Source organism: Macaca nemestrina, chromosome 14, assembly GCF_043159975.1.
Source record: "Macaca nemestrina isolate mMacNem1 chromosome 14, mMacNem.hap1, whole genome shotgun sequence".
Taxonomy (NCBI): domain Eukaryota; kingdom Metazoa; phylum Chordata; class Mammalia; order Primates; family Cercopithecidae; genus Macaca; species Macaca nemestrina.
Genome location: NC_092138.1, coordinates 83881399 through 83897289, shown reverse-complemented (window position 1 = coordinate 83897289; position 15891 = coordinate 83881399). Strand labels below are relative to the sequence as shown.

Sequence of the window (15891 nt, the reverse complement as noted above, 5' to 3'; positions counted from 1 at the left end):
GCCTACTGTTATAGGATTAATTTTTTTGTGGTCTGGAAATGCAATTTAAATAAGAATATTTTTATTAAAAATTTTGTATGTTTTTATTCATTTTAGAATACTTTAAAATTATAGAAAAGAAACATATTGAACAAAAAGGGCATTCATCTTTATATATTGCTTTGTAACCTGATTTTTAAACTTAATGTTATATCATAAACATTTACGTTAACATAAATGATTTAAGTAAATAAAGTGGTTTAAAGGAAACCCAGTGTTCTATTATATCATTTTATTATATTCCTTTCACTCTGTTGTTAGACATTTAGGTTTGTTAAGAGCTGCAGAAATCTAAAACTGGGATGTTTTTCTAGAAGAGAATATAAGGGGACAAGGGGAAGTTCTAAAGTAAAAGAATGTCTAAAACTTTGGTCCTTGAACTATAGCATAGCAGATTACAGTCAATATTGTGCCTCAAGATTTTCTGTTTCTTATATGAAGCAGGAGGATGTAGAATAACTTTGTTTAGAGTTATAGCTTTGATTTTATGAAACGAAAGATTGTTGGAAAAAACATCCTAAAACTATATTATCTAAATATAGCATGTTAATCAGGTGCAGTGAATCCTGCATTATCCGATTTTCATTGAGTACCTTGAGGCCTATGGAGATGATTTGTCAGAAGGGAAGAGGCTGGATTATTTCTTGCAAAAGACCACTTTTTTTGTAGGAATAGATTATATTTGTCTTAAGGTAGCTACTGGTTTGGAAAATGATATATTCTGAAGAGTGGTTAGTTTAGTTGCTTCAGACAATAGAACATCAACTTCTTAGAATATTTGTGGAAATGAACTATATTTACTTATTCAATATGATTTACAGGGAGAAGGACTCTTACTTTATTGCATAGCAGAGCGCTTTTTCTCCACAACCCACACCCTCAACTCATGGCCTTCCGCTTACCTTTCCTTCCTCTTCTTTGCCTAGAAATCCTGTGTTGGAAGCAGGTTTAGGGCAGACAGTCAGCCTCAGTCTTCAATGAGGGACCCCATACAGAGTAACTCAAACACTCGTTCCTGTTTCAGGATGTGAACGCTCTGCGAGGAGGTGGGCAGCCCGTGGTGACTCCGTCCGTCCAGCCTTCTCTTCAACCAGCCCATCCAGTGTTACCACAGATGACCTCACAGGGTAAGGAACCTCTCTGAGGCTCTGTGGCCTTGAACTGGGTCAGCACAAAAATTATCATCACTGTTCCTTAAACTGTTAGGCTGCATTGTTTCAGTACTGAGGACTAAAGTGTAAATGTAAGAGTGGGACACTTGTCAGTTTGTCCCTGGGTAAGACATTTTCACACCCAGAGAGGGACCTGGCTGCTGGTTGTGACTTCTGCTGTGTTGCACTGTCAGTTTTGGGTATCTGCACTCAGCTATTGAGACATCTCCCTGGGTGTGTTCTGTACTTCCTGTCGGATGGGATCCTAGGGCTGAGTCAGAAGCACATGAGAGCACCCAGTTTCCTTCCACTGGCTCATTCCTGAGATTGCAGTAGAGCTGAGTGTAGGGAGACTAGGCAAGGAAAATAGTTGAGTCGGAAGCATGATGGTATGTAAGGTGCTAGTCCAGACTCACACCAAGAAGCAAGGGTGGATAACAGTGGAAACGTCTCCCTTTATCTTAGCACCTCAGGCATCTGTTTCTGGGCTCCAGGCACCTTCTACTGCCTTAATGCAAGTTGCATCTCTCGATTCCCACTCAGCTGTATCTGGAAATGCCCAATCCTTTCAGGTAACGTTTTGTAACCGTATTAATTATATCCTATAATTTGCCATGGTTCTAGTCAGTCTTTTCTTTTTCGTGTACATTTCATATGGTAGCAGTTCCCCAAAGTCATAGTTTGTAATTGTTTTCTCTTCCTTGGTTACCACTTTCTCATCTCTAAACCAGGCAAAGGATTACCTACGTTCCAGTGTCATAAAGATTAAATGCAAGAACAAGTAGAGCCCCTAGTACAACGTAGTAAAGGTCCAATCAATGTTTGTTTCCTTTTCTTTCCACACATATCCAGTTGAAGGGTGTATATTCACGTTCTTCTGTATTTTCTACCAAAAGTTGGCAGGCTAACATTCTGCAGTAAATTCAGCAGAATGATATGATTTAAAAGTGGAACCGCATGGAAAATGTAACTGGATTTTGCTATCTAGTAAACTTTTCTTAAAGAAGGCTTTTTTCCTGTTATCCACAGAAGACAATGGCAGCAGCCTGTTTGCCAGGGGCAGACCCTTTCTTCTGCCTCAACACACTTAGTGGATAGACATATTGTCACTGATAACAGCGGCTCACTCCTTGGTGATGCTTAATGGAGGTGTGGGAGTAATGGTAGCTAGGCTATGCCTCATTAAGATGGGGAGTCTCGAAACTGGAAAAAGTCCCACTGTTGCCCTCTTTCTCCCCATCCCTCCTCTCCTCCATGGACAATTACTATCCTGTAGACTAAGAATTTTTTTTAAGTGGATGGGTAGTTATATCTATCCCTGGAAATGAGCTAGACTTCCTTATTTCAAGGAAGAGTAACCATCCTCATTAAAATAAAAGCTGCTGTTTATTGAGCGCTTACTGTCAGGCCTGTAACTTACCAGCTTTTCAGAACATTACCTATCTCACTTCATTTAGTACATACAACAGCCCTATGAAGTGATATTATTATCTTCCTCTTACAATTGAGGTGACCGAGGTTCAGAGGAACATGAGAGCTCTTGGTCTTGCAGATTAGCTTCAGAATCTTGCAGGGGAGAGGCATCCTTGGAAATTGGCAGATTTGGTTTGGAATCTCAGTGAGCACTTCTTCCTTGAACTCAATGGAAGCTAAGCAGAGTTTATTAATCTAAAAACTTCTTAGACAATAGACCTGATAGTGGGGAAAGAATCCCTACTTAGTTAAATCATCTCACCAGATGACTGGGTAGTGACCCAAGATACACTTTCTTTAGTTTCTGGGTAGGATTTTAGTGACTGGTTTCCCCTGGGTTACATAGATAACTCTCCTGCTGTAGTCCTTACTCACTACCAAACCCAGATCTCACCCATCTCTAGCTTCAGTAAGTTTGAGTCTCCTCCCAGCTCATCCACTTTATTCCACCAAAGAAAAATGTGAACAAAAAAGAAAGACATGAACGTTTTATCAAGCAGCGGTAACTCGTCAGTTTCTCAGCCCTATGCAGGTATGCAAGCCTACGCTTATCCCCAGGCATCTGCTGTCACCTCCCAGCTGCAGCCCGTTCGGCCTTTGTACCCAGCACCGCTTTCTCAGCCTCCCCATTTCCAAGGTAGGAAGTGAATCCCTCAGTTTCTCATCTTCACTCTTGCTGTGCTTTCCCTCTTCTTGCTCCTCTTTCATTTTTACTCCAACAGCTCTCTACTCATTGTTTCTTCTCTTTTTTAACAGCTTTGTTGAGATATAATATGTATTCCATACATTCATTCATTTTAAATATACAATTCAAAAGTTTTTTAGTAAATTTGCAGAGTTGTGCATTCATCACTACAATTCTATTTTAGAACATTTCCATCATTCCCCAGTGTTTCCTTGCGTCCGCATTCTGTATTTTGTTCCTTGGATATTCTCCCCTGGCCCTTTTAATTCTTCTGTTAGAATAGCTAGAGTTTAGAGAAAATAGTAAAAGAGCAAAACATTGGAGGAAATTGGGAGAAAGTTGAATACTATAGGTGTTTAGTATCTCTAATGAAAGCTACTCTGTTAAAATTTTTTAATTATGAAAATAAGAGACTTTTATAAAAAAGTCAAGCAGTACAAAAGGGTGTAAAGTGAAAAGTTACTGTCCTTCCTATCCATAAACCCCCTGGCCTTGGAAAACTGTTGTTAACAGTTACTTGGGTAACTTCTCAGATATTTTTGTATGCATGTACAAGTATGAATATCTAATGTAAAAAAACCAAACCAAGATAAAGTATAAACTGCTATGATGGAATCCTGCCTTGTTCTGCTGTTTGTCTTCTGTTTAGTAATCAGCTTTGGTATTAGGACAGTGGTAGGAAAAAGCCAGTATGTCCTGCAACGTAATTTGTGGTTCTGGACTGGTCAGGATTTCCTGGATGTAGCCTTTATCTGGAAGCTCTGTCCTTCTCCATCTGGGATATGCTTTTTCATCCATCAAAACTGTCATCTCCCTCTGTGAAGCCTTGCCTGACTATTCTCTGTCCCTCTTTCCTCTCTTCCCACAAACACAACTATGTATGCATGTCAGCAAAGAGTTAATCGTGCTTTTCTTTGTGCTACTTTTATACCTAGTATATGGTTCATTGTTTTGCACTTAATACACTCTCTTGTAATGATTTTTTTACATGTCAGTCTCCCAACCAGACTAAGAGCTCACCAAGGGCAGAAGCTGTGTTTTGTTTACTGCTGTATTCCTTGTACCTGGTACAATGCCTGGCATGCAGTTGGATGAACGGGAAAGCAATCTGAGCTGCCAGTGCTATGGCAGTGCAAAGTGGGCATATTTGTGCCCTTGGACCAGATGTAGCCCTTGATGCGTTTTGCATGAACACAGCTTAGATATTGTTTACTTTGAAGCCCTTTTGCCTCTACTCTCTCTCGTATATCTTCTGACAGGGTGAAGTCACCTATAGGCTTTCCTAGTGTATGGAAGTATTAATTTCTTTCTTTCCTCTACTGGAAGAGCTACTGGCTTTTCTTCATACAGTTTCCTCTGCTCCAGTTTCATAAGTTTCTTTTTGGCTTATATCTGTTTAGGATCAGGTGATATGGCTTCATTTCTCATGACTGAAGCCCGGCAGCATAACACTGAAATTCGAATGGCAGTCAGCAAAGTGGCTGATAAAATGGATCATCTCATGACTAAGGTGACTGAGTCAGGGTTGGGGCCATGTTGAAAGTGGGGATGTAAACAGGGAGCAGCCAGAGCTATAGGTAAACTCTTCTTTGGTTTCCTGTATTGGTAGTAGTTAGAGGTTATATCACTTACAAGGACAGTTATAATTATGTTGGGATCCAGTTACTTGCAGAGAACTCTAACTTACAGTTAGAGATTGTCTCAGGAACTCATTAACCCCCTTAACAACGGGGTCAAATCTTGGGTAAATTGTATTTCTTCGTTTTATAATTTCTCACAAGGTCTTTCTGGTATCCCTTTTGTAGGTTGAAGAGTTACAGAAACATAGTGCTGGCAATTCCATGCTTATTCCTAGCATGTCAGTTACAATGGAAACAAGCATGATTATGAGCAACATACAGCGAATCATTCAGGTGAGGGTGATTAAGAACAGACCACTCAGGCTGAAGGTCTTACCCTGCTGTCTTCCCAGAGGTACTACCCTTTAACACCTCCACCCCAGAAATAGCCTGTGATAAATGCTACACTGGGTTAGACAATTCTAGAAAATCCATTATGGCTTAATTCCGTCCAAGTGACTTATCACTATATATTCTGAAGGAAACATTGCTTTTTTGACCATACTTCAGAATTTCACTCCTTTTTTTTTTAGCCATTTATTCACTCAATCCATTGGACCTAGTGATTTGTATCCGTCAGGTATAATCTGATATGTTGTTTTAACATACATGTAGACATAAGTTCTGGTGTTTTGTCTCAAAATATGTTAACAATGTCACCTGTCAGTTCAAGTTGATTCTCTTCTATCTGGCACTTTTCTCTTAAGACACTTAAATTGTACGTCATATATTTTGAATTTAGGAAAATGAAAGATTGAAGCAAGAAATCCTTGAAAAGAGCAATCGGATAGAAGAACAGAATGACAAGATTAGTGAACTAATTGAACGAAATCAGAGGTAATGACAGGTACGGGGCCTGGCTAGGATGAACAAAAGGGTTTATTGTGTATATGCCCAGCTTAAGTACACGTATTTGTTTAGGGCAGTACGTATGTATTTCTGCCATTTCTGTTTCCTGCCTGTCATGTGAATTATTGCCTGTTTTCTGAGAGGCATTGCAGTAGAAGGAGCTTAGTAGGCTGTGATGTAGGGCAGACCTGTGTTTGATTCCTGCTCTGACCCTCATTCATTTTGTGGCTCTGGGCATGTTATTGATTCCTGCTGGCCCTAGTTTCTTTATCTTTTAAACTGGTACTATTTATTACTTACAGAACTCTGGTGTCAACTCTTCTCTCTTCTGTGTGGGTTAACTCGGTTTTATCCACCAGAACTCAGACAAAACTTCACTGATTCCCATATAAAACCTAAGGATTTTGTATTTTTTGTAGATACTTCTGAAGATTTGGAGGGATGTGTGGGGAGGGTGAATGGAACACATCACAACACAGCATTTCACTTAAAAAAAATCATTCTCCCATATTTCTCTTCTCTGCTGTCTCTTGTCTCCCACATGACAGAGCTGGGGGAGTGGCTTTCTCTTCTTCCCTCTTTCTTATAGCCTCTTTACTCCTGTCTCTTCCTCCTCATTCCCATTATCACACACCCTTCACGTTATTGTCCTCTCCATTATTCAGGGTAGTTCACTGCTGGCCCAGATTCCTGCTTCCAACCTGATTTCTTTAGATCCCAGTACTTCAGATCTAAGGAAAAGAAAATGCTTTCAGATAGCTTTTGATGAGCAGCAATGTTATGAGGACAGAATGGGCATTGGATTGTGCTCAGTGCTTGATAAGTGTTTTCTTTTTCCCTATTTCTTTCACAGGTATGTTGAGCAGAGTAACCTGATGATGGAGAAGAGGAACAACTCACTTCAGACAGCCACAGAAAACACACAGGCAAGAGTATTGCATGCTGAACAAGAGAAGGTAAAGCAACTGGGGAGAGAAAAGCCCAGGTCAGGATGGGTGGAGCTAAGGAATGTCCCGTGTACGTACTCACTAGTCAGCTTTCCAACAGAATTTTTGCCATCACTGCAAAAAGAACTAGAAATCTCCCGGCAGGTTTTCATGTATCCATCATCTACATTTCTGTTTTATAATATACTTCGCAGTAAGGTGACTCAAAAATAATCACTGATCTTAGTAATTTGATTAGGTAAGAATTACACAGCTTATTAGAAACTAAATTTATTCTGTTGACAAAATCAACAGAAATTTTCCATTATGCCAGATAACAGATGTTTAGGTTCTTTTTAGAGGAATTCAAGATTGTTTGCTCCTTCATCTGTGTTTGCCAAAGCATTTTAAAGTACTACTATTTGACTTCAATCCTTTCAAAACTAGGAATTTTGACCTGTTCCTGCAGTAGCAGTAAGGAAGACTAGTGGGTCTTGGGTTGGGATCTGCTGATTCTGAAACTCACTTCCCCCGTTGCTCCAGTGATGTTCTTTATCCTGAATGGATTCCTTCTTGTTTGGGCTGCCACTCATCAGCTAGGAGATCCTGACTTTTTCATCTGCTGTCTTTCTCCTCAGAGGTTTAGAAATCATTTATATTTTATATTAGTGTTTTCCTTGATGAAAACTTAGATTGAACACACTTGTAACTTGTGGAGTTTACTCACTTTCTCATATTCTGATAATGAGGATTCCTTACTATGTCTTACGCTAATCTTTGTCTTCTCTTAGCCATAGAATCCAGGCAAGTAATGTGTGACCTCTTTTTCTCAGACAAGCAGTGCCTTATCCTGCACAGCCCTGTCCAGTGCTGACCCTGTTCTGTTCCCATTACTTTATACCATTTCTTATTTATGTGACTGACGACTCCTAATGCCTAGGTGAAGATCAGCAGCCTTTGACATTGTTATCATTAGGTAGTGCTGAAGTCACTTAACCGCTCCCCACCCACTAAATACACTTTTTACTATTTCTCCTTCCTCTACTTTTATTTCTTCTCTTCCTTTCCTTTACTCCTTTTGTTTGCTTGTTTGTTTTTTCTTTAGGCCTATACAGGGCATCTAAATATATTATTTGGCCTCACTGTTACTATTCAGGGCTAAAATGATAACTGTAACTTGTTGCAGATCAGTGGTCCGCAAGCACTGGCTGCCTCAGACTCACTTGGGGTGCTTGATTAAAACTAGATATTCTTAAATCCCGAACCTCCAGAGATTCTAATTTAGTATATCTAGCTGGGATCTGAATCTGAACTTTTAAAAAGATCCTATAGATTCCAGGTGTAGGAATTACTGCTCTTGTCAGTGATTTCTTTTGTCATAATCTCTGGAGGGGCAGCATTTTTAAGAAGTTCAGCATGTGATTCTCATGTTGAGAAGCACTGTTTTGTGTGTGTATGTGTTCCAATAAAACTGTATTTACAAAAATAATAGGTCAGTTTGGCTCATAGGTCATAGTTTGCCAGCCCCTGAATTAGCTCAGTGATCTATCCAAATGTTTTCGTGTTGATAAACCCCAGAGATGTCTGATACCATGCACTGAGCCCAGTAGATGCTCTGTTTATAATAGCAAAACAGTAGAAGTAATAACAATAGTAATCATAGCTAGTATCTGCCACAACCCACTGTGTTATAGATACCATGCTTCACACAAATTTTTGAGGGAATCTCATGATAAATGTGACTGGGATGCCAAGTACCATATGTTTTAATTGATCATCTTTATTTCAGTGAAACTTTTTGAGCCCTGACTCTCCCCTCTTTTTCTTTTGATCCACTTCTCACTTAACAGTTTTCCTGTGATCTCTCCTTTTAAAGGGAGATGGGCAAGGTCCTTTCGTCCCTGGAGGCAATTTTCTGCCTTCAGACACAGCTCAGAAAGGTATGGTTAAGGGCTCAATGAATATTTGGTGAATGAAATTATTTTTCATTGTGATATAGTACCACAAAAAATCGTGGATAATGGCTAAAACTGGAAGAGCTATTAGAGGTCGCCTTTTTAGTTTAACCTTTTTATTTTAGAGGGACAAACCAAGACTCAGAAATGAAAGAGTAAAAGACCTGCATAGGACCCCATTTCCATTCAGCTATATTTCTTTTCCTGTGTCAAATTACTATCTCTCTTGAGTACTGTTTTCCTGCTTTTACCTTGCAAGCTTTATTCACTGTTTTTCTGAACTCTTGGTTCTTCCTGTCATTGCTTTCTTTTTCTCACTCTCCATGTCAGCAGTAGAATTTGATCCACGGTAGGAACCAGGGAGCCATCCCATCCACTGTGTAGATTTTTTTGTGTTTTCCCTTCTCACTTGATTATACCCTAACCTTAAAAAGAAATTATAAATACACCTATGCACACACACACACACATACACACATATACACACACATACACATTTTTTTCTGATCATAAAAGTTGCATCTGTTCAGTCTGGAAAATTTACAAATACAGATAAGCAAACATAAAATATAAATCCTTCCACTCAAAAATAATGATATCCATTCCCTTATTTTCTGTGTACATGTGCATTTGGGGGATAGCATTAATTTTTATGCTTCTGATAGGCCTTTCTAGCTAAAGACCTGAGATAAAAAGAGCTTTTGGGTGATTTTCCACTCTGCTTAACCTTTAGCAAGAGAGTGACCCTCCATTTCATTGGCGTGCCTTTGGAATTTGTCCCTTCCAGTGTTTTAGCTGCTGCAAGTGCTCGTGAGAGAGGTGCATGTTTTGTTATTAGTGAACTCTCTGAGCTATGAATAGATGCAAAGCTCTCTGAGCTCTGAGTTAGTTTTGTTTTCATTAGGCCATTTGAAGCAGGACAGTGAGTAGATGAAAGCCACTCCTATATCTAGAAGTTCTAGATTTCATTGTCATCTGTGTTTAGGAGGTGAAAACCTAAGCCTACTGAATAGCAAAAATAAATATCTTAAAGCTTAGTCTAAAGGTTACATATACTCTCAGATACTCATTTATAGCCTATTTATTTTTATTTATTTTTTAAAGTGAAAGCAAGTTTATTAAGTAAAGGAATAAAAGAATGGTTACCCCATAGGCAGAGCACCGGCATGTTATTTTTATTTTATATACAATTTTATGTTCTTGTTTTACTTATTTATTTATTTATTTTTCTTTTGAGACAGAGTCTTGCTTTGTTGCCCAGGCAGGAGTGTGATCTCAGCTCACTGCAACCTCTGCCTCCTGGGTTCAAGTGATTCTGCTGCCTCAGCCTCTGGAGTAGCTGGGATTACAGGCGCCCACCACCACGCCTGGCTAATTTTTGTATTTTTAGTAGAGACCGGGTTTCACCACGTTGCCAGGCTGGTGTCGAACTCCTGACCTCGTGATCTGCCCGTCTTGGCCTCCCAAAGTGCTAGGATTATAGGCGCGAGCCACCGTGCCCGGCCTTTATTTTTGTTTTTTAGGAGAGTCAAAATATCAGATTTTAAATGTAATCTATAAAACTGATAAAGACTTTGGAATAAGGCAAGGAATAAATATATTTAAAACAAGTGGGTACAGTGAACACAATAAGAAGAGACAAATGATAATAAGGAAATAGACAACTATAAAAATGTATGTAAGGTGTAATAGAGCCAGGCATAGTAGCTTGCACCTGTAGTCCCAGCTACTCCAGAGGCTGAGGGGGGAGGATTGCTTGAGCCCAGGAGTTTGAGGCCACAGTGAGCTATGATCATGTCATTGCACTCTAGACTGGATGACTGAGCGAGACCCCATCTCTAAAAAAAAAAAAGTTTTTAAGTATACTTGTATAGGTATAATAGTATAGGAGTTGTAATAATAGTAGTAATATAATTGTATAGGAGAGATGGTCCACACCCATAATTTGAATTTGGTTTAATACAAATTGAAGGCAGCCGTAACTCCCTGTTTACTAGTTCAGTCTACATAGAGTTATGTGAGGTTGGTTCATTACTTGCATGAAGAACACCTATGTTTAAAGTGACATCATACTTTGTTATTATTCAGGCCAAGGTGACAGAGGAGTTAGCAGCGGCCACTGCACAAGTCTCTCATCTACAGCTGAAAATGACTGCTCACCAAAAAAAGGAAACAGAGCTGCAGATGCAACTGACAGAAAGCCTGAAGGAGACGGATCTTCTCAGGGGCCAGCTCACCAAAGTGCAGGCAAAGCTCTCAGGTATGTGCTAGGTTGGGGATGCTGGGATTGTTGCCATTTAAACTCAAGGAATTAAGCTGTTTTCTTCCTCTCAATCTTTTTGGCACAATGCTTATGAAGTTTTTGAAGGACTGCACCAAAAATTAAAGGAGACTAGTATAAAATCTACATGATTATTTTACAGAAGGAACAATAAAGAACTGACTATTCATGTGGAATTCATCAGTGCCACAGTTCCCTTTTGTTTGGGGAGGTGTTGGCTTCAAAATCTTTGGTACCTATGATTGGCTTCAAATACCTGGAAGAGTTAATGTGTTGTTCTAACTCATGACTCAGTGGAAGTTTAAAAAAGAGATGCTTCCTGGTGTGGTTTCTTCTTTCCTAGAGGATGGATTGCAGCTCTTCAGCCTGACACTCAAGGCCCCTCCTGCTTGGCTTGTCTCCCATTATATTGTTCAGTTCATCTGGCCCTGACCATACCAGCAAGCCTGCTGGCTGCTCTTCAGCTCATCCTGTAGTTCTTGTCTTGCTTCTTATCCATGCTGTTCTCTGGACTTGACATGCCTACCGTTACCAATATTCACCTTCAGTCCTCTTCAAAGTCTGCCTCTTTCAGAAGCTTTCCTAGTTTTCTCTAGAACATTTGATCCTTTAAAAAAAAATCCTTTATCTCTTAGTGCATTATTATAACCCTTATCATAGTTTGATAAGCGTGGTGTTTTGCTTATCTTTGTGAAGTCCTCTCCTCCATATTAGTGTTCAGTGCCTGGCAAGACATGGTGATTGGATAGAAGATTGGTGAAGACCAGCAGGTTAATTAATCTACCGTGGTGTATAGAAACAAATATGGAAGGCAGAGATGGGACTAATGGGCAGAGGGTACCTGGAGCCGCAGCAGAGTTGGGTGGAAGCAAAGTTCATTTGCCTAATAGAGGACTAAAAAACAATGATGTCAATGGGTAAGGTGCTACCTTGAAGATACATCCCTTCCCTTTTATTTTTTTCTTAAATTTTTTATATTTTGCAGAGACAGGAGTCTCACTATATTGACCAGGCTGGTTGTGAACTCTTGACCTCAAGCCATCCTTCCGCCCTGTTCCTCCAAAGTCTTGGAATTAACAGGCATGGGCCACTGCTCCCAGCCCATCTCTTGCCTTTTAGAGCATGACTGGGCCCACATGAGGCAAACATGTTAGACAGTCTTAGATTTGAATGTTATTCAGATGTCTCCTGCTTTTGTGGTGCCTTATGACAATTACCTCAAGAGCCATAAGAGTCTCAAAAGTTTCCCAAACAAATTTTATTTATTGCAAAGAGCTTTATTTGAGACGGGATGTTTTGAAAGCAAATTCTTGGTAGAATGCCCCAGCTACCAAGAAAGTTGAGACTATCTTACTCAAGCAGTGAGAAAGAACCCAGACTAATACTAAACAGTGATCAGTCCAGTGTGTTAAGATGGTGGCCAAAATGGAATTGTGGGAGTGATCTGTTTCAAAGGTCATTTCTGACTGCTGGGGACATTTCTTTCCCATTTTGTATGTGGAGAAGGTGACATGTACACACAGAGATGACTTTCTATGGGGTAAATATGGGTTGATGGAGGAGTCAGCTGACAGCTTGACATATCTTATTGCTGGTCAGTGAGGTGATGTTGAAAGAAGTGAGCAGAGGCTGCTTGTGTGGTAGAACTGGGAAATCAAAGCGTGCAACTTTGAAAGAGCCACTGGGGCCAGGCACAGGGGTTCACGCCTGTAATCCTAGCACTCTGGGAGGCTGAGGTGGGAGGATTGCTTGAGCCCAGGAGATGGAGGCTATAGTGAGCCATCATACCACTGCACTCCAGTCTGAGTGATGGAGCAAGACTCTGTCTCCAAAAAATAATTTAAAAAAAGAACTGCTGGGATAACACATAGCCCACTACAGCACTGGTTCTGTAGCCAAGTCTTTCTGCTCCTGTATCCCAGAGCTCCAAGAAACCTCTGAGCAAGCACAGTCCAAATTCAAAAGTGAAAAGCAGAGCCGGAAACAACTGGAACTCAAGGTGACATCCCTGGAGGAGGAACTGACTGACCTTAGAGCTGAGAAGGAGTCCTTGGAAAAGGTAAGCTCTACAACCCAGTTGGCCAGAATTAGCTGTTTAATAAACATTTTAATTTTCCTTTTACAAATTACAATAGTATGTGCTTATTGTAACAAATACAAATAATATAGAAAAGTGTAAAATTAAAAAAAAAATTTCCCCTCTCTAATCTCATACATTAGAGGTGACAATTATAAAGTGTATGATCCTTCCAGATTGTTTTCTGTATGTAGAAAACATACATTCACACTCACACACACATACATGTATGTATACTGACAACTTTTTTTACATCACATTTTATGCTTTTTAGGAAAATATCATGGCCTTGTACTACATAAGATCTTTCTCATATTTAACTGCTGCATAGTAGCCAACTGTGAGGCTGTACCATAATTTATTTAATTATTCGGATGGATATTTATGTTTTTATTTTTTCATTATTTTAAACATTGCTTCTATGGACTTTCTCAACATTTGTATAAGATGGATTGCATGAGTAAGAATCATGGGATCAAAGGGAAGGCTACATATTTGAAGTTTTATAAATATTACCAGATTATCCTCAAAGAATAGTGCTTACACTTTCAGCACTATGTGAGTGAGCCCATTTGTCACATTCTTCCCCATTCTACATATATCACTTTTTCTAATCTTCATTAGTTTGACAGGTGAAATATGTTATCTTGTTTTAATGTGTATTTTTATTAGTAGTAAAGCTTTCATATATTTAATACCTATTTATATTTCTTAGGTATCTCTTTTTAGTGTCCTTTATCCTATTATTAGTTTGATTTGTGAACCCTTTTAAGGGTATCAATCCTTTGCCAGTCATAGATGTTGTAAATATTTTTCTAGTTTGCTGTGTTTTTACTTTATTTGTAGTATATTTTGTTGGTTAAAATTTTAATATCAGGAAAGACTAAGTGAACAAAGTGAGGACATTTCTATCTTTTTGTATGTTCTGGAATAGTTGAAATATGAAAAGAATAAACTGCTCCTGAGGGTTCAGTAATCGCATTAGTAAAACTGTTTTGGCCCAGTGCCTTTTAAGAGGGTAAATCTTGGTCTGCAATTACATTTTTTTTCTAGGATTTTTTTTCTATTTTATTTATTTATTTATTTATTTTTTTGAGACGGAGTCTCGCTGTGTCGCCCAGGGTGGAGTGCAGTGGCCGGATCTCAGCTCACTGCAAGCTCTGCCTCCCGGGTTTTTACGCCATTCTCCTGCCTCAGCCTCCCGAGTAGCTGGGACTACAGGCGCCCACCACCTCGCCCGGCTAGTTTTTTTTTGTATTTTTTAGTAGAGACGGGGTTTCACCGTGTTAGCCAGGATGGTCTCGAACTCCTGACCTCGTGATCCGCCCGTCTCGGCCTCCCAAAGTGCTGGGATTACAGGCTTGAGCCACCGCGCCCGGCCTTATTTATTTATTTTTAACCAATTCCTTCTAACCTCTTGGCTGTTTTCAGTTTGTCATTACTTTAGATACTACTATAGTGACCATCCTTGTAACACACTCTTTATGACTGTGACTTATTGAATCCTTAATTACAATTTGTGGAATTTCTGGATATGTATGTTTTTAAAGACTTTTCAGAGGATTACTATCCAAAGAGAGTATATCCATTCATTTTCTTACTATCAGGGTATGAGAATGTCTGATTTCCTGTACCCTCATTAAAGTTAGGATGGGTTCCCTAGCTCTTAATAGAGGGGTAAAGTTCTTCTTGTCTTCCTTCTCCTGTCACCATTTTCCTCACCCAGTAGCTAAGAATGTTAAATATTTAGGGGAAAATTAAACTAAAAAATGAAGTTTCCAGAAATGGAGTAAGGATCCCACAAGGTAATTAACTGCCACCGCCATCATCCCTTTTGATTCTCCGTTAACAAGCTAGAGCTGATGATGGTTCTCCTGTTCCTAAGAACCTCTCAGAAAGGAAAAAGAAGTCAGCTCAAGAGCGTTCTCAGGCCGAGGAGGAGATAGATGAAATTCGCAAGTCATACCAGGAAGAATTGGACAAACTTCGACAGCTCTTGAAAAAGACTCGAGTGTCCACTGACCAAGCAGCTGCAGAACAGGTAATGGGAAACTGAAGCACTTTGGAAATAGAGGAAAGGTGTGAAGGACTCAGAGAGAAAAGCTTCTAGTTTCTTCCTTACCCTTTTAGGATGACATTTCTCATAGCTGATACTCTCACTTTGGAGAAAGGTAGATAAAGTAATCCAGATATATGCCAGACAGCCAGGAATCGAATGGAGAATCTTCTTTCTTTTTTTAAAGCTTAGTTAATATTTATTTACATAAGTAAAAATGAAAAATACTTTCCTTACAAAAAAACTCCAAACATGATAAGGCCAAAGCCATCAACCATCAGACACCATCCTTCAGGCACATTATCATCCTTGAAAGGAAGGGATTTATTTAGGTCATCAGGAAGGGAACCAGGGATAGTGGCAGGACACAGCTGGATCTCTAGTCTGTGCAACAGCAACCTTTCTCATTGTAAGTTTAAAATTTATATGCATATGTTTGTTTAATTAGAGTTCATTGGTGCCCTCGGTTTGACCACCTCTGGGAATTTTGGTGAAAAAAAGTTTCTGAACCTATAAAATTTAGGGTTCAGACCCTGAAAAGCAATGATCACATGACCCTGCCCTCCAGGAACCTATATAAATAGGCACACTTTTGTCTGCTTGGAGTACCTTTTGGAGTCCTGACAACCAATGACATCTTAAGAAGTGCATTTACTTTAAAAGTAATGAGAGTCTTTTAAACAGTTTCCCAGTTAAATCTGGGCTGTTAGCTTATTCTTTTGCTTTTTGAAAGATGGGCTTCCCTAGGTGCAATGGAATCTCACTCCCCTGCCCCCAAGG

General features: G+C 39.5%; 1 protein-coding gene across 4 annotated transcripts in view; it reads left to right on the top strand.

Moving 5' to 3' along the window:
• LOC105487054 (FKBP prolyl isomerase family member 15) overlaps nt 1-15891 on the top strand; it is a 55961-nt gene that overhangs the window by 31876 nt on the left and 8194 nt on the right. For all 4 annotated transcript variants that reach the window (XM_071078194.1, XM_071078193.1, XM_071078195.1 and 1 more), the window contains 10 exons: nt 1064-1166; nt 1656-1762; nt 3186-3300; nt 4749-4858; nt 5154-5261; nt 5710-5804; nt 6670-6772; nt 10786-10957; nt 12901-13037; nt 14941-15096. In XM_071078194.1, the coding sequence (XP_070934295.1) occupies nt 1064-1166; nt 1656-1762; nt 3186-3300; nt 4749-4858; nt 5154-5261; nt 5710-5804; nt 6670-6772; nt 10786-10957; nt 12901-13037; nt 14941-15096 (1206 nt within the window). The remainder of the gene's footprint in view (nt 1-1063; nt 1167-1655; nt 1763-3185; nt 3301-4748; nt 4859-5153; nt 5262-5709; nt 5805-6669; nt 6773-10785; nt 10958-12900; nt 13038-14940; nt 15097-15891) is intronic.